The sequence below is a fragment of the Coregonus lavaretus genome (assembly GCF_964263955.1).
Source record: "Coregonus lavaretus genome assembly, contig: HAP1_SCAFFOLD_4326, whole genome shotgun sequence".
NCBI classification, from domain to species: Eukaryota; Metazoa; Chordata; class Actinopteri; order Salmoniformes; family Salmonidae; genus Coregonus; species Coregonus lavaretus.
This window is the reverse complement of record NW_028163661.1, coordinates 1-18,504: the sequence shown is the minus strand read 5'-3', so window position 1 is coordinate 18,504 and position 18,504 is coordinate 1. Positions and strand designations below refer to the sequence as shown.

General features: G+C 48.4%; 2 protein-coding genes across 2 annotated transcripts in view; one reads left to right on the top strand and one right to left on the bottom strand.

Annotated features, from left to right (window-relative positions):
- LOC311117898 (ubiquitin thioesterase ZRANB1-like) overlaps nucleotides 1-5,576 on the bottom strand; it is a gene marked incomplete at its 3' end in the record, with an annotated part of 35,885 nt that extends 30,309 nt beyond the window's left edge. The window contains exons 1-2 of the mRNA XM_084192800.1: nucleotides 5,306-5,576; nucleotides 3,923-4,932 (exon numbers count right to left, since the gene is read on the bottom strand). Of these exons, the coding sequence (XP_084048926.1) occupies nucleotides 3,923-4,895 (973 nt within the window). The remainder of the gene's footprint in view (nucleotides 1-3,922; nucleotides 4,933-5,305) is intronic.
- A 7,924-nt stretch (nucleotides 5,577-13,500) lies between these two features.
- Nucleotides 13,501-16,348, top strand: LOC311117899 (4-hydroxyphenylpyruvate dioxygenase-like protein; the record flags this gene model as incomplete). The annotated part of the gene is made up of 3 exons (XM_084192801.1): nucleotides 13,501-14,222; nucleotides 14,652-14,818; nucleotides 16,197-16,348. Coding segments are annotated over 3 exons (1,041 nt in total), but the record flags the coding sequence as incomplete, so codon positions are not given.
- Between the last annotated feature and the right edge of the window lie 2,156 nt (nucleotides 16,349-18,504).

Below are 18,504 nucleotides of genomic sequence, written 5' to 3'. Positions count from 1 at the left end.
TGACTGACTGTAGCAAGTCTATTGTCCTTCTAGATGGTCATTCCTCCAACAAACACCTTGTGTATCAACAAAACCCATCTCTACTCAAGTGCATTCCTTATAGCCTAATCTGACTCAGAGAGAAAGCTCACAGTTTCAGCTTTATAGTTTAATATTGTACGCTAAACAAATGGCAACAATGATCCCAGAAAACGCTGAGAACAGAAAGATGGCTTTCAGTCCTGAAACACGCTCTACGCAAACCTCTGCCTTTACAGAGTGAGGTCACCAGCCCTGTAACCATGGTAGTGAGGTCACCAGCCCTGTAACCATGGTAGTGAGGTCACCAGCCAGGGTGAACTACTGCAGCTTGGTCAGTTAGTGACAACCAGGGTAACTACTACAGCTTGGCCAGTTAATGACAACCAGGGTAACTACTACAGCTTGGCCAGTTAGTGACAACCAGGGTAACTACTGCAGCTTGGCCAGTTAGTGACAACCAGGGTAACTACTACAGCTTGGCCAGTTAGTGACAACCAGGGTAACTACTACAGCTTGGCCAGTTAGTGACAACCAGGGTAACTACTACAGCTTGGCCAGTTAGTGACAACCAGGGTAACTACTGCAGCTTGGCCAGTTAGTGACAACCAGGGTAACTACTGCAGCTTGGCCAGTTAGTGACAACCAGGGTAACTACTACAGCTTGGCCTGTTAGTGACAACCAGGGTAACTACTACAGCTTGGCCAGTTAGTGACAACCAGGGTAACTACTACAGCTTGGCCAGTTAGTGACAACCAGGGTAACTACTACAGCTTGGCCAGTTAGTGACAACCAGGGTAACTACTGCAGCTTGGCCAGTTAGTGACAACCAGGGTAACTACTGCAGCTTGGCCAGTTAGTGACAACCAGGGTAACTACTACAGCTTGGCCTGTTAGTGACAACCAGGGTAACTACTACAGCTTGGCCTGTTAGTGACAACCAGGGTAACTACTACAGCTAGGCCAGTTAGTGACAACCAGGGTAACTACTGCAGCTTGGTTATTTAGTGACAACCAGGGTAACTACTACAGCTTGGCCTGTTAGTGACAACCAGGGTAACTACTACAGCTTGGCCAGTTAGTGACAACCAGGGTAACTACTACAGCTTGGCCTGTTAGTGACAACCAGGGTAACTACTACAGCTTGGCCTGTTAGTGACAACCAGGGTAACTACTACAGCTTGGTTATTTAGTGACAACCAGGGTAACTACTACAGCTTGGCCAGTTAATGACAACCAGGGTAACTACTACAGCTTGGCCAGTTAGTGACAACCAGGGTAACTACTACAGCTTGGCCAGTTAGTGACAACCAGGGTAACTACTACAGCTTGGCCTGTTAGTGACAACCAGGGTAACTACTACAGCTTGGCCAGTTAGTGACAACCAGGGTAACTACTACAGCTTGGCCAGTTAGTGACAACCAGGGTAACTACTGCAGCTTGGTTATTTAGTGACAACCAGGGTAACTACTACAGCTTGGCCTGTTAGTGACAACCAGGGTAACTACTGCAGCTTGGCCAGTTAGTCACAACCAGGGTAACTACTACAGCTTGGCCAGTTAGTGACAACCAGGGTAACTACTACAGCTTGGCCTGTTAGTGACAACCAGGGTAACTACTGCAGCTTGGCCAGTTAGTGACAACCAGGGTAACTACTACAGCTTGGCCAGTTAGTGACAACCAGGGTAACTACTGCAGCTTGGCCAGTTAGTGACAACCAGGGTAACTACTGCAGCTTGGCCAGTTAGTGACAACCAGGGTAACTACTACAGCTTGGCCTGTTAGTGACAACCAGGGTAACTACTACAGCTTGGCCTGTTAGTGACAACCAGGGTAACTACTACAGCTTGGCCAGTTAGTGACAACCAGGGTAACTACTACAGCTTGGCCAGTTAGTGACAACCAGGGTAACTACTACAGCTTGGCCTGTTAGTGACAACCAGGGTAACTACTGCAGCTTGGCCAGTTAGTGACAACCAGGGTAACTACTACAGCTTGGCCTGTTAGTGACAACCAGGGTAACTACTACAGCTTGGCCTGTTAGTGACAACCAGGGTAACTACTACAGCTTGGCCAGTTAGTGACAACCAGGGTAACTACTACAGCTTGGCCAGTTAGTGACAACCAGGGTAACTACTGCAGCTTGGCCAGTTAGTGACAACCAGGGTAACTACTGCAGCTTGGCCAGTTAGTGACAACCAGGGTAACTACTACAGCTTGGCCTGTTAGTGACAACCAGGGTAACTACTACAGCTTGGCCTGTTAGTGACAACCAGGGTAACTACTACAGCTAGGCCAGTTAGTGACAACCAGGGTAACTACTGCAGCTTGGTTATTTAGTGACAACCAGGGTAACTACTACAGCTTGGCCTGTTAGTGACAACCAGGGTAACTACTACAGCTTGGCCAGTTAGTGACAACCAGGGTAACTACTACAGCTTGGCCTGTTAGTGACAACCAGGGTAACTACTGCAGCTTGGCCAGTTAGTCACAACCAGGGTAACTACTACAGCTTGGCCAGTTAGTGACAACCAGGGTAACTACTACAGCTTGGCCTGTTAGTGACAACCAGGGTAACTACTGCAGCTTGGCCAGTTAGTGACAACCAGGGTAACTACTACAGCTTGGCCAGTTAGTGACAACCAGGGTAACTACTGCAGCTTGGCCAGTTAGTGACAACCAGGGTAACTACTGCAGCTTGGCCAGTTAGTGACAACCAGGGTAACTACTACAGCTTGGCCTGTTAGTGACAACCAGGGTAACTACTACAGCTTGGCCAGTTAGTGACAACCAGGGTAACTACTACAGCTTGGCCAGTTAGTGACAACCAGGGTAACTACTACAGCTTGGCCTGTTAGTGACAACCAGGGTAACTACTACAGCTTGGCCTGTTAGTGACAACCAGGGTAACTACTACAGCTTGGCCAGTTAGTGACAACCAGGGTAACTACTACAGCTTGGCCAGTTAGTGACAACCAGGGTAACTACTACAGCTTGGCCTGTTAGTGACAACCAGGGTAACTACTGCAGCTTGGCCAGTTAGTCACAACCAGGGTAACTACTACAGCTTGGCCAGTTAGTGACAACCAGGGTAACTACTACAGCTTGGCCAGTTAGTGACAACCAGGGTAACTACTGCAGCTTGGCCAGTTAGTGACAACCAGGGTAACTACTACAGCTTGGCCAGTTAGTGACAACCAGGGTAACTACTGCAGCTTGGCCAGTTAGTGACAACCAGGGTAACTACTACAGCTTGGCCAGTTAGTGACAACCAGGGTAACTACTACAGCTTGGCCAGTTAGTGACAACCAGGGTAACTACTACAGCTTGGCCTGTTAGTGACAACCAGGGTAACTACTACAGCTTGGCCAGTTAGTGACAACCAGGGTAACTACTACAGCTTGGCCAGTTAGTGACAACCAGGGTAACTACTACAGCTTGGCCAGTTAGTGACAACCAGGGTAACTACTACAGCTTGGCCTGTTAGTGACAACCAGGGTAACTACTACAGCTTGGCCTGTTAGTGACAACCAGGGTAACTACTACAGCTTGGCCAGTTAGTGACAACCAGGGTAACTACTACAGCTTGGCCAGTTAGTGACAACCAGGGTAACTACTACAGCTTGGCCTGTTAGTGACAACCAGGGTAACTACTACAGCTTGGCCAGTTAGTGACAACCAGGGTAACTACTGCAGCTTGGCCAGTTAGTGACAACCAGGGTAACTACTACAGCTTGGCCAGTTAGTGACAACCAGGGTAACTACTGCAGCTTGGCCAGGAACGAGAGTGTTCCATACATTTTTCTCCCGATCTTGTTTCTGTGTAATGTCCATTCACAGACAGTGTTACTGTACATAAAGGCCTCCTAACTAACTCCTATCCTATAATAACCAGTCACTCACCTGCACAAGCATTGAGGAACAGCCAGTCACTTTTCCTCATCCTGTTCTTAATCTGCTTCATCTTCTTGAAGTCGATCTTCTCCGGATGGTGACGCTGCTCCGGTCTGCTGCTCATCGCCCCGGCCGCCAGCTCAATCCTCTGGAAGTCCATCTTTACCTCCGCCTCCCTCTTCGAGGTGGGTGGAGAGGTCATCCTCTGTCCCAGCACCCCATTCTGTCCCCTGCTCAGCCCCCCACTGCAGCTCCCCCCACTCCCTCTCCATCTGGCCCTGTCTCTTTCCTGTTCGTTGACGATTGAGGATACGGAGGAGGGAGCCTCCTCGGACTGCCCAGCCAGCTCTATAGGAATAGCCTCCTGGTTGTTAGGTTGAGGCTGGGGGTGGTCGCAGACGACGCACTTCCTGGTCTTGGGACAGTTCTGGTAAGTACAGGCCGTGCAAGTCCAGTGCTGCCCGGTGCTACTGCTGCCGCCACAGCCTCCGCCACCTCGGGTGTTGAGTCTGTTCCGGTCGTTGTACTCCTCTGTACAGGGGTCCATGGGGGGAGGAGATGGGGCCGGGGCCGGGCGGTAGCCCACGTTGGAGCCCGATGTCTGGGGGGCCTCTGTGGGGCTGCAGGGGGTCCTCTGCAGGCACTGGCACAGACACTGGGTGCAGCGGACGGCGCGGGGCCAGTTCAGGTAGGTGCACATCTGACAGGGCCACTTGGAGCTAGTGTCAGCCATGTTGAGGGGCTTGACACGGGGCCTGGCACTGGAGTCTGGGCAGATCAGGAGGCTACCACAGTTTGCCTCGGTGCTTGGAGGGTCCTGCCACCCACAGTCAGGCTCCAGACTAAGGCTGCTATGGTAGGGCTCCTCTGTGATGATGGGGCTGATGGGACGCTGCGCACGGCACATGGTGCACTTAACAGCGGACGGCCAGTTCTCATAGGTGCAGTAGTCGCAGGACCACTTCACTCCCACCTCCGTCATCGTGGATCAGGTAGAAAGGAAAGAAATGTAAGGGCTCCTTTAGGGAAAAAAATTGATACATTAAAAATGGGTTAGGGTAAACCCTTAGCTGAACAGACAATGAGAGAATAGAAGTGTTTGGAAAGACGACACTTTTATCCGCATTTCATTCCGTGTTTTTTTTTTTAAGCTTAATGAGAACAATTTAATGTTTCGTACACTCACAACTCAGGAAATGCTAGCTAGCTACGGGGCCCACCACAGAGTTGAGTTCCTTGAGTAAACATTGTACATTGGCAAGCATCTCAAACCCCCCCCAAGCCAGCTAGCCAGCGTTCATCGACGTTAGCTAGATCGAAATGCTAACTAGTTCGCTTTTGTTATGGAGGCACCACCTGTTGGGGTTTGAAACGGACAGCCATGTTTTTTACCGTCTGTGTCGGGGTGAAATATTGAAATATCCCCAACGTCCAGTTTTTAAAAGGATATTATTCGAAGTTAGCTACTCTTGCTAGTTAGCTAACGGCTAGCCTGCTAGCTAGCTTTGCCTATTTGCCAATCTATCAACTCTTAATATTAGCTAACGTTAGCTACTAGCTAGGTAATCCTATTGTACTCAATAATGAAGAACATTGTCTTTATCATCTATCAATCGGTCATTAGCTAGCTAGCTAACTAACTAATTGATTAATCTTATCTTTCCCTGTGTACTTTTCCTCCCTGGTCCAGAACCACAACAAACCTGAGTCGGTCGAGCTGCCCAGTCCCGACTCCTCTTCGGTCTATCGAACCCTTCCTAGTCGGTTCTTCCAGTGGATTTCAAACCCTTTTCTCTCACATTGTTTTTCTTTGCCCCACGGTACACTCTGGAAAATGAAAAATAAATGTACAAAAAAGGGACCGTTATAGTGTAAAGCCCCCTTCCGCTTCGCTCTTTATATCATGTTGTCAATCCGCCGGACTCCATGGTTAGTGGTGATGAATAGTTCGCCAACGATCGGTTCTTTTTTTGAACGGATCTTTTTGGTGAACGTCGGGAACTGACTCGCATCTGTGAAAGAGCCGTTCATATGGCTCCTTGATTTGCATACTGTTACTGCTGTTTATTTAGCTCCAGTTTTGCAGTGCGTTTAATTTCTTCCTTCATTTTTTTGCAGGACATCTAATAATTTGGTCAGATAAAATGTATTTGAAGTCATATCTCACGATCCGACATGATGTCAGGAAACTTTTTTTGGCTTTACATTAGAGATTTGCTTTTTTTTTTCTCCACTGTTTTCGGTAGCTAAATTTTTTTAAAGCACTAGGCCTTATGAACAAAGAGCCGTTTATGAGCCAAATGAACGACTCTTTTAGCTGAACGGCTCTCCGAAAAGACTCGATGGAGAATCTCATTTGCTGACTCCTCGTGTCCTCTCTCCACGCCTCCTACTCAAAACCCCATTGGAGGAGAAGGTCAGAGGGGCGGGACTTCTAGTTTTGTCATCCAATGGGTTTCGAGACGGGGGTGAGAAGAGAAGGTTCCTCCTCAAAACCCATTGGATGAGAAGCTCAGAAGGGTCTCTCCTCTCCGAACGCCTATCCATAAAAAACATCGCCTGTGATTTTATTGGCGGCGACGGAGATCGAGGGGAAATATATTTTAATCTGACTGAAGGAGTAGTACATAGATATTATGAGTATGTTTTTCACCTTTCCCCCAGTCCTCATTTTATTATGCGTTAAAGTGTTTCAGTTTTCACCCCCACCCAGTAGGTGGCGGCATTACACCTTTTTTGGTTGTAGTCAGACAGAGATGAAGAAGAAGATTGATCTGTAATTGTGTACAGTGTATCTGTAATTTACTTTACTATTTATATTTTTTTACAACTTTTACTTTTACCCCACTACATTCCTAAAGAAAATATGTACTTTCTACTCCCATACATTTTCCCTGACACACAAAAGTACTTGTTACATTTCGAATGCTCAGGCAGGACAGCAATATGGTCCAATTCACACACCTATCAATATAACGTTGTCATCCCTACTGCCTCTGATCTGGCGGACTCACTAAATACAAATACTGCGTTAGTAAATTATGTGTTGGAGTGTGCCCCTGTCTGTCTGTAAAAAAAAACAAGAAAATAGTGCAGTCTACTTTGCTTAATATCAGGAATTAGATGTGTACCATTTACTTTTACTTTTTACTTTTACTCAAGTATGACAATAGAGTACTTTGTCCCCCACTGTACTTAAGTACATTTAAAACCAGATACTTTTAGACTTTTACTCAAGTAGTATTTTACTGGGTGACTTTTCACTTTTACTTGAGTCATGTGCTATTAAGGTATCTTTACTTATACTCTAGCATGACAATTGGGTACTTTTCCCATCACTGGATACGCGTGTGAACAACAGGCTCAACTACGGCCTTTTATCAATTCGATTTGCTCACCCCCTGCTGGTTACACGTGAGTATCCTCGATGAAAGGTGGCTATCAAGGACGGGAGGACACTCTTCCATTTGTCTACTATCGAGCTGACACACTCCTTGACCACTCAACCACTTATCGGTTCCCGGGTCACAGAGGAGAGAGGACAGAGGAGAGAGGACGGTGGACGGCCTTTTTTCTCAAATGAGAGAAAACCCCCTATGTTTTTCTCAAAGTTGCCAGAATGTCACGTGCAGCCTAAACCTTACAAAACGAATATTAGATCAAATAAGCCTCAGGTAATTCGACACTCTTTTTTAGACCTCCATACAAAAAAGGGCTTAACTCACACGGGCAGATAAATCCTCTCACTTTGCCTCTTCCTCTTCCTCTCTGGGAAATGTCAATATTGTTGCAAGTAAACGTTTTTCTAAAAGAGTCACTGTGCCTCTTCAAAATGCACATCTGCCCAAGTGGCGACCCGTCATTCAGGGCAGGTGGGGTTAGCTAATAAATAATATATACAGTACCAGTTAAACGTTTGGACACACCTACTCATTCAAGGGTTTTTCGTTATTTGTACTATTTTCTACATTGTAGAATAATAGCGAAGACATCAAAACTATGAAATAACACATATGGAATCATGTAGTAACCAAAAAAAGTGTTAAACAAATCAAAATATATTTTATATTTGAGATTCTTCAAATAGCCACCCTTTGGCCTTGACGACAGCTTTGAACACTCTTGACATTCTCTCAACCAGTTTCACGAGGTAGTCACCTGGAATGCATTTCAATTAACAGGTGTGCCTTGTTAAAAGGGTCGTCCTGACCAGGAGCTGGGCTGTCTATCTGGGATAGCTCACAAGGGGTCGTCCTGACCAGGAGCTGGACTGTCTATCTGGGATAGCTCACAGGGGTCGTCCTGACCAGGAGCTGGACTGTCTATCTGGGATAGCTCACAGGGGTCGTCCTGACCAGGAGCTGGACTGTCTATCTGGGATAGCTCACAGGGGTCGTCCTGACCAGGAGCTGGACTGTCTATCTGGGATAGCTCACAGGGGTCGTCCTGACCAGGAGCTGGACTGTCTATCTGGGATAGCTCACAGGGGTCGTCCTGACCAGGAGCTGGACTGTCTATCTGGGATAGCTCACAAGGGGTCGTCCTGACCAGGAGCTGGACTGTCTATCTGGGATAGCTCACAGGGGTCGTCCTGACCAGGAGCTGGGCTGTATATCTGGGATAGCTCACAGGGGTCGTCCTGACCAGGACCAGGACCGTCTATCTGGGAGAGCTCACAGGGGTCGTCCTGGGTCGTCCTGACCAGGAGATGGGCTGTCTATCTGGGATAGCTCACAGGGGTCGTCCTGACCAGGAGCAGGGCTGTCTATCTGGGATAGCTCACAGGGGTCGTCCTGACCAGGAGCTGGGCTGTCTATCTGGGATAGCTCACAGGGGTCGTCCTGACCAGGAGCTGGACTGTCTATCTGGGATAGCTCACAGGGGTCGTCCTGACCAGGAGCTGGACTGTCTATCTGGGATAGCTCACAGGGGTCGTCCTGACCAGGAGCTGGACTGTCTATCTGGGATAGCTCACAGGGGTCGTCCTGACCAGGAGCTGGGCTGTCTATCTGGGATAGCTCACAGGGGTCGTCCTGACCAGGAGCTGGGCTGTCTATCTGGGATAGCTCACAGGGGTCGTCCTGACCAGGAGCTGGACTGTCCATCTGGGATAGCTCACAGGGGGTCGTCCTGACCAGGAGCTGGACTGTCCATCTGGGATAGCTCACAGGGGGTCTCTATGCAAAATAGGGTCCACCTGGCTAGACTAGGGACCTGCATGCTCCAAGAATGGTGCAGAGCTCTGATTGGCTGGTTTAGAAGGAAGTGGTGGTCGAGTTCCTGCCCAAATAGATGTGCAGGCGTTGCATTGCATCAACCAATGGTTGTGTGCCACGTCATCGACTGTGCAGTCGGGCATCAGATTGCTGTATTACAGTATTTGATCTGGTCCCTAACCAGCTGATATTTGGCATATCTATCCAGGCGCTGTAAGATCTGGTCCCTAACCAGCTGATATTTGACATATCTATCCAGGCGCTGTAAGATCTGGTCCCTAACCAGCTGATATTTGGCATATCTATCCAGGCGCTGTAAGATCTGGTCCCTAACCAGCTGATATTTGGCATATCTATCCAGGCGCTGTAAGATCTGGTCCCTAACCAGCTGATATTTGACATATCTATCCAGGCGCTGTAAGATCTGGTCCCTAACCAGCTGATATTTGGCATATCTATCCAGGCGCTGTAAGATCTGATCCCTAATCAGCTGATATTTGGCATATCTATCCAGGCGCTGTAAGATCTGGTCCCTAACCAGCTGATATTTGACATATCTATCCAGGCGCTGTAAGATCTGGTCCCTAACCAGCTGATATTTGGCATATCTATCCAGGCGCTGTAAGATCTGGTCCCTAACCAGCTGATATTTGACATATCTATCCAGGCGCTGTAAGATCTGGTCAGCGGATATTTTACAAACCTATCCAGGCGTTGTAAGATCTGGAAAGCGTCTGCAATGTAGTTGGATAGGAATTTGACCATTGACTATAGATTGTTCCTATTGGACAGTACCTACCTACAACAGGACTGGGGTCCAAGGGGTGTATTTATTAGTCACACTGTAGCAAAACGTTTTGCAACAGAAGCCGTTCACTCCAAACGGTAAATGTTTTGCAATGAAAACGAGAGTTTCTATTCAGGTAGGTCAAATTCTGGTAGGTCCCTCCCGGTTTCATTCCGTTTGGTTCGGTTTGATCTCTAGTGAATACACCCCAGGACATTGCTGCCGTTGTGTCAGATTCCTTTTTCTTTTACACAGACTTTGAACTTAAGATCCAGATCTGATGTTTTGTAAAGACTGTTTTTGTACTTCTGTCATTCTTTTAGTCCCATTTGATGTGTGCAGCTGAACGTTGGAGTGGTGTGATTGAGTTGATGTGTGCAGCTGAACGTTGGAGTGGTGTGATTGAGTTGATGTGTGCAGCTGAACGTTGGAGTGGTGTGATTGAGTTGATGTGTGCAGCTGAACGTTGGAGTGGTGTGATTGAGTTGATGTGTGCAGCTGAACGTTGGAGTGGTGTGATTGAGTTGATGTGTGCAGCTGAACGTTGGAGTGGTTGGATCAGTTTATTGACCACACATTAGGGGTGTACCTCAATAGTCTGACGTTTCGCGTACTTTCCCTTCACCTGTTTTGATCAAGAAAAGGAGATGAGGGGAGGAAGCCACTAATAGACTATTGAGACACAGGGCTTCATTACTGACAGCATTATGGTTCAGTTGGTAGAGCGTGGCCCTGCAACACAAAGGGTGTGTTCTTCTGCCCAGGCGTTGCTGAACGCATGCCAGATCTTACAGCACCTGGATAGGTATTTTAGCTATCAGCTTAAACCTGTTATAGCAATCTGGTGCCCAACACACAGTCGGTGACGTGGCACGCAACCGTTGGTTGATGCAGTGCAACGTCTGAGCAAGGGGAACACGACCCAGGATTGTGAGTTCAATTCCCAGGACCATCCTATCGTAAAATGGATGCATGCATGAAACGCCTCGAACACACCTACAGCTTCTGCTAAATGGCATATATTATTACATATTCTAAAGGGTCAGACCTCTTGACAAGGCCGTTCTGCTCTCCTTTGCTTCATTTTCATTAGAGAAAATAATTTTCATTTGCATCCCTCAGGGTCTCTATACCCAATATGGTCCAGCTGAGACATCATCTCTCAGAGCAGTCATCCCTCAGGGTCTCTATACCCAATAGGGTCCAGCTGAGACATCATCCCTCAGAGCAGTCATCCCTCAGGGTCTCTATACCCAATAGGGTCCAGCTGAGACATCATCCCTCAGAGCAGTCATCCCTCAGGGTCTCTATACCCAATAGGGTCCAGCTGAGACATCATCTCTCAGAGGAGTCATCCCTCAGGGTCTCTATGCCCAATAGGGTCCAGCTGAGACATCATCCCTCAGAGCAGTCATCCCTCAGGGTCTCTATGCCCAATACGGTCCAGCTGAGACATCATCTCTCAGAGCAGTCATCCCTCAGGGTCTCTATACCCAATAGGGTCCAGCTGAGACATCATCCCTCAGAGCAGTCATCCCTCAGGGTCTCTATGCCCAATAGGGTCCAGCTGAGACATCATCCCTCAGAGCAGTCATCCCTCAGGGTCTCTATGCCCAATACGGTCCAGCTGAGACATCATCCCTCAGAGCAGTCATCCCTCAGGGTCTCTATACCCAATATGGTCCAGCTGAGACATCATCCCTCAGAGCAGTCATCCCTCAGGGTCTCTATGCCCAATATGGTCCAGCTGAGACATCATCTCTCAGAGCAGTCATCCCTCAGCTGGACCCTATTGGGTATAGAGACCCTGAGGGATGACTGCTCTGAGGGATGATGTCTCAGCTGGACCCTATTGGGCATAGAGACCCTGAGGGATGACTGCTCTGAGAGATGATGTCTCAGCTGGACCCTATTGGGCATAGAGACCCTGAGGGATGACTGCTCTGAGGGATGATGTCTCAGCTGGACCCTATTGGGCATAGAGACCCTGAGGGATGACTGCTCTGAGGGATGATGTCTCAGCTGGACCATATTGGGTATAGAGACCCTGGGGATGATGTCTCAGCTGGACCCTATTGGGCATAGAGACCCTGAGGGATGACTGCTCTGAGGGATGATGTCTCAGTTGGACCATATTGGGTATAGAGACCCTGAGGGATGACTGCTCTGAGGGATGATGTCTCAGCTGGACCCTATTGGGCATAGAGACCCTGAGGGATGACTGCTCTGAGAGATGATGTCTCAGCTGGACCATATTGGGCATAGAGACCCTGAGGGATGACTCCTCTGAGAGATGATGTCTCAGCTGGACCCTATTGGGTATAGAGACCCTGAGGGATGACTGCTCTGAGGGATGATGTCTCAGCTGGACCCTATTGGGCATAGAGACCCTGAGGGATGACTGCTCTGAGAGATGATGTCTCAGCTGGACCCTATTGGGCATAGAGACCCTGAGGGATGACTGCTCTGAGGGATGATGTCTCAGCTGGACCCTATTGGGCATAGAGACCCTGAGGGATGACTGCTCTGAGGGATGATGTCTCAGCTGGACCATATTGGGTATAGAGACCCTGGGGATGATGTCTCAGCTGGACCCTATTGGGCATAGAGACCCTGAGGGATGACTGCTCTGAGGGATGATGTCTCAGTTGGACCATATTGGGTATAGAGACCCTGAGGGATGACTGCTCTGAGGGATGATGTCTCAGCTGGACCCTATTGGGCATAGAGACCCTGAGGGATGACTGCTCTGAGAGATGATGTCTCAGCTGGACCATATTGGGCATAGAGACCCTGAGGGATGACTGCTCTGAGGGATGATGTCTCAGCTGGACCCTATTGGGCATAGAGACCCTGAGGGATGACTGCTCTGAGGGATGATGTCTCAGCTGGACCCTATTGGGCATAGAGACCCTGAGGGATGACTGCTCTGAGGGATGATGTCTCAGCTGGACCCTATTGGGTATAGAGACCCTGAGGGATGACTGCTCTGAGGGATGATGTCTCAGCTGGACCCTATTGGGCATAGAGACCCTGAGGGATGACTGCTCTGAGGGATGATGTCTCAGCTGGACCCTATTGGGCATAGAGACCCTGAGGGATGACTGCTCTGAGGGATGATGTCTCAGCTGGACCCTATTGGGCATAGAGACCCTGAGGGATGACTGCTCTGAGAGATGATGTCTCAGCTGGACCATATTGGGTATAGAGACCCTGAGGGATGACTGCTCTGAGAGATGATGTCTCAGCTGGACCATATCGGGTATAGAGACCCTGAGGGATGACTGCTCTGAGGGATGATGTCTCAGCTGGACCCTATTGGGCATAGAGACCCTGAGGGATGACTCTGAGAGATGATGTCTCAGCTGGACCACATTATGGTCCTCTGTAGCTCAATTGGTAAAGCATGGCGCTTGTAACTCCAGGGTAGTGGGTTCGATCCCCGGTGCCACCCATACGTAAAAATGTATGCACACGTGACTGTAAATCGCTCTGGATAAAAGCGTCTGCTAAATGACATATTATTATATTGAAAGTATTTTTCTTTTCGGTGACACCCCCCTCCGATTTGACGTCATATCAAAATGGCAGCCCACTTGAGCCGGTTGCATCACATTTCACTCCACGTTACAAACGTGGATAAAATAGCGTATGAACTTGTTTCTAAATTTAAGTTTAATTTATTTGTTGCGAGGCTGAAGGAGAAGTCAAAACAGTTGGCTTTCAGGAAAGGAGCGGCAGTTTTCGTCGTCAATGAAAGACCAAACCAGTCCCCTCTTCAAATGAATGGAGAAACGCTGTCGAGCAAGAGAGGGGATTCTCCTTCAGAATCGGAACCGGGATGGACTGACAACATTCAAACCGGGGAAAAGAACGACAAGGATTCGACATGTCTCTACGATGTCCACCCACACTATTCCGTTGATACCGCGTCTAACGTCTGTTTCGAAGTAGAGGATGTGGAGAGGTCATTCAAGTCCCTTCGCAACCTTGGCTGCGATTTCCTGGTGCCCCCTACAGAGGTGTGTGACGAGAAGGGGCTTGTCACCTACTCTGTCGTCAAGTCAATCATGGGAAATGTGAACCACACGCTCATTGACACGAGTAAATACAAGGGGGACTTCTTACCCGGCTTTCAGGAGGTTGAAAACGTGACGGACAATTGCACACCATTGGCTAAGAGTACAGACTCTTGTCCAATCACTCACTTTGATCACATCACCTACGCTTGCCCAAGACGGTGCACATCTCAAGTGATGAGGTGGTATGAGAGGCACTTTGGCTTTCAGAGGTTCTTCATTGACAGGTTAAGTGGGCCTTTTTTTTTTTATTGTTCTACAATTGAAAATGATGAATTGTTAGATGATTATTGATCGCGCATCTCAATACAATCTGATGCAGTGAATGTGCTCAGAATGTACTGTAAGTTATTGTGAGTAGCCTGGGCTTGTTTGGGTTGGGCACCAGACCTGTTAGTTCTGCGATGGCACTCCGTGTGTCATAAAGCCAATGACAAGGAGTGGAATGATGGCACAAACCGGTTTGGTGCCCAGGCTATGCTATAAAGATAACCCATAGAATTAGGCATTTTAATACTAATTTAATAGGATTTCTATGGGATCAACAATGAAGAAAAATAGATGCTCTTTCTGTAAGGGTTGTTGTTTTGTCTGTTTACAAATGTCCCACCTGGGACAATAAAGAAATTGATTACCTAATCTGTTTCCCTGAGCAGGAATGAGGATGTGGACGAGGGCTATGTTCTGAACCAGGAGGGCATTGGACTGCGTCTCACAGCCATGGAGTACTGGAAATGCAGTGAAACGGGGTTCAAGCTTCCCTTCACAGATAAGAAAGAACCGGACTGCAAGTTTGTCATTGCAGAGTCTCTACCTGATCAAGGTCATTACCTTCAAAGGGTTATACTGCTCATGGCTATTATTTGTCTTTCCACGGTTCCTCAAATCCTCTCTTTGCCTTCACTAACCTGTTTTGAAAGAGAAGGTCAAAGGTCCCTCCCCTCTTCTTTAACAGGGTTTGAGGAGGTTAGGAGTAGAGGTTGACATGGGAGTGAACATTCATTCCTGTCCTGTCACTGTTCCCCGGGCGCCAATGACCTATAGTTCGATAACACCTGAGCGGCAGTACAGCGCAAGTCAATCTATTTTTATTTCACTCTTCACCTCAGACGGCGCGGGTTTAGTTAAATACGCGAACAATTGGGCTTGATGGTAAAGTTGTTGGGAGTAGAGCAGCTGTGCCGATTTCAAGCCGCTTGTCCCGGTCTCCGTGTAACAGTGTTGCTTCCGTCCCTCTCCTCGCCCCTACCTGGGCTTGAACCAGGGACCCTCTGCACACATCGACAACAGTCACCCTCGAAGCACCGTTACCCGTCGCTCCACAAAAGCCGCGGCCCCCCTTGCAGAGCAAAGGGAAACAACTACTTCCAAGGTCTCAGAGCGAGTGACGTCACCGATTTGAAACGCTACTAGTGCGCACCGCTAACTAGCTAGCCGTTTCACACCGGTTACATTCGGTTGGTAGCCTATTTGATTAAAGCGGTTTCTTCGTTGTCAAAGACAACTCCATCAAATTGAGCTTAAACATCGCTCTTTTCCTTGGATTTAATGTTAGTGATGGGTCTTTTGGCTGCAACAAGACGTTGCAATTCCTCTATTGAAGGCTTCATCTTTTAGCCTACTAATGTAGGTTGGCATCTGAGGTAGCCCAGAGACTGGCTACAACTGGTGCGAGAGTGAGACGATGGGGGAGGGGGGAAATTACCATTCATTCTTAAAAAAAAGAAAAGTTTTTATTAAGGAGGCTACACGGTTGTTGTTTTGATTAAATGCTCCACACGTGACATATTTCTGCCCCCCCCCCAAAAAAAACAAAGTTCATAACTATTCCTGTACTGCCGGTTCCTGTAGACTGTTGATCCTGTCCCAAACATCAATCTAGAACATCACTCCCATTCCTGCCAGAATCCCGCGGGACCCGCAACACCCCCGCTGGAGTCCTGGACCCGCAACACCCCCCGCTGGAGTCCTGGACCCGCAACACCCCCGCTGGAGTCCTGGACCCGCAACACCCCCGCTGGAGTCCTGTTCTCATGTCAACCTCTAGTTAGGAGAGATGCTGTGAGGAATCGATGGATGGACAGAAAGAGCCTATGCATTTACCCATCACCCATTTATTATTTTATTCTAATGAATTACCACCTGCCAAGACCTGAATCTTGTCTATCTCTGTCTGTGTGCCTGAATGGTGTCTGTTTCAGGCAGGAACCAGGTGGATACCTTCCTGGAGCAGCACAGAGGACCAGGGATCCAGCACATTGGGTTGTACACACAGGACATAGTGTCCACAGCACAGACCCTGGGTCAGGCGGGAGTCCACTTCTTCTCTCCTCCGCCTGCCTACTACACGGAGGTTTGTCTCACTCGGTCACCATAGCGCTCACTCACTCAATGGCTCATCCCAAATGGACCCCTATGCACTTGTGAAGATCTGAGAGGATTCGATTGGTAGAAGCAATATGGTGAAAACTTCCACCTAGCCTATCAAGAGGGCAAGGTGGAGCTATTACCATATTGATTGCACCTAATAATTATAAATAATTTATTAAACTTTTATAGCGCTTTTCATAATAGAAATCTCCCTCACTCACTCATGTCACTTTCTCACTCATGTCACACTGTCAATCATGTCACACTGTCAATCATGTCACTTTCTCACTCATGTCACACTGTCAATCATGTCACTCTGTCAATCATGTCACTCTGTCAATCATGTCACTCTGTCAATCATGTCACTCTGTCAATCATGTCACTCTGTCAATCATGTCACTCTGTCACTCTGTCACTTGTGACTGAAACGCCTGTGTGAGATGACCCATGCAGTACATTTTTATCATTCAAATGCATGAACCCAAACAGCCATCTGTAGCCCTACCGTGTATCTACTGTTAGTTGTTTTGTGTACATTTTTACATTTACATTTTAGTCATTTAGCAGACGCTCTTAACCAGAGCGACTTACAGGAGCAATTAGGGTTAAGTGCCTTGCTCAAGGGCACATTAACGTCATTTAGCAGACGCTCTTAGCCAGAGCGACTCACAAATTGGTGCGTTCACCCTATAGCCAGTGGGATAACCACTTTACAATTTGGGGGGGGGGGGGGGTTAGAAGGAATACTTTATCCTATCCCAGGTATTCCTTAAAGAGGTGGGGTTTCAAATGTCTCCGGAAGGTGGTGAGTGACTCCGCTGTCCTGGCGTCGTGAGGGAGCTTGTTCCACCATTGGGGTGCCAGAGCAGCGAACAGTTTTGACTGGGCTGAGCGGGAGCTATGCTTCCGCAGAGGAAGGGGAGCCAGCAGGCCAGAGGTGGATGAACGCAATGTCCTCGTTTGGGTGTAGGGACTGATCAGAGCCTGAAGGTACAGAGGTGCCGTTCCCCTCACTGCTCCATAGGCAAGCACCATGGTCTTGTAGCGGATGCGAGCTTCAACTGGAAGCCAGTGGAGTGTGCGGAGGAGGGGGGTGACGTGAGAGAACTTGGGAAGGTTGAACACCAGACGGGCTGCGGCATTCTGGATGAGTTGTAGGGGTTTAATGGCACAGGCAGGGAGCCCAGCCAACAGCGAGTTGCAGTAGTGTAAGTAGGAAGTTGTAGCACGTTTCAACACTATTAGTATGTTGTTGTTGTTGTTGTTGTTGTTGTTGTTGTTGTTGTTGTTGGAGTTCCTCCTGATTACATTGCAGACGCATGCCAGTAAGGGTCAGCGTGAGGTGTGACCCAGGTGCAGTGCAGGACAGACAGTAGGCAGAGATGGTGAAACAAGGATCTTTACTGGTGGTCCCAAAGCCAGGGTACAAAATAATGGACTTGTCACCATAAAATAAAGGAGGAGCAAATTGGTCTGCAAAAACAGGCCGACGGCAAACGTACGAAATACTAACTACGACTGACAACGACAATGAAAACAGGGAGAACACTTCTCAAGCACCTGTACATACGTCTCGCGATCAGACACTGATTAGTGCTGTTTTGGCATCGAGAAACTAGCAGAGAAAACTGAGCAAGGGAACACAGGGAAGTGAGGGCATAAATACACAGGTGAACAGGTAGACACAGGTGAACAGGTAGACACAGGTGAACAGGTAGACACAGGTGAACAGGTAGACACAGGTGAACAGGGAGACACAGGTGAACAGGTAGACACAGGTGAACAGGTAGACACAGGTGAACAGGGAGACACAGGTGAACAGGGAGACACAGGTGAACAGGTAGACACAGGTGAACAGGGAGACACAGGTGAACAGGTAGACACAGGTGAACAGGTAGACACAGGTGAACAGGGAGACACAGGTGAACAGGGAGACACAGGTGAACAGGGAGACACAGGTGAACAGGTAGACACAGGTGACACCAATAGGATACTGATTAGTCCAGGCTGTGAGTGAGGAGGTGCCTAAAGGTTGTCGGAGGATGACACCTAGTGGCTCGCTCCGGAACTGCGCCCCCCCCCCCCTCCTGTAACACATGCCAGATCTTACAGCACCTTGATAGGTATTTAACATATCAG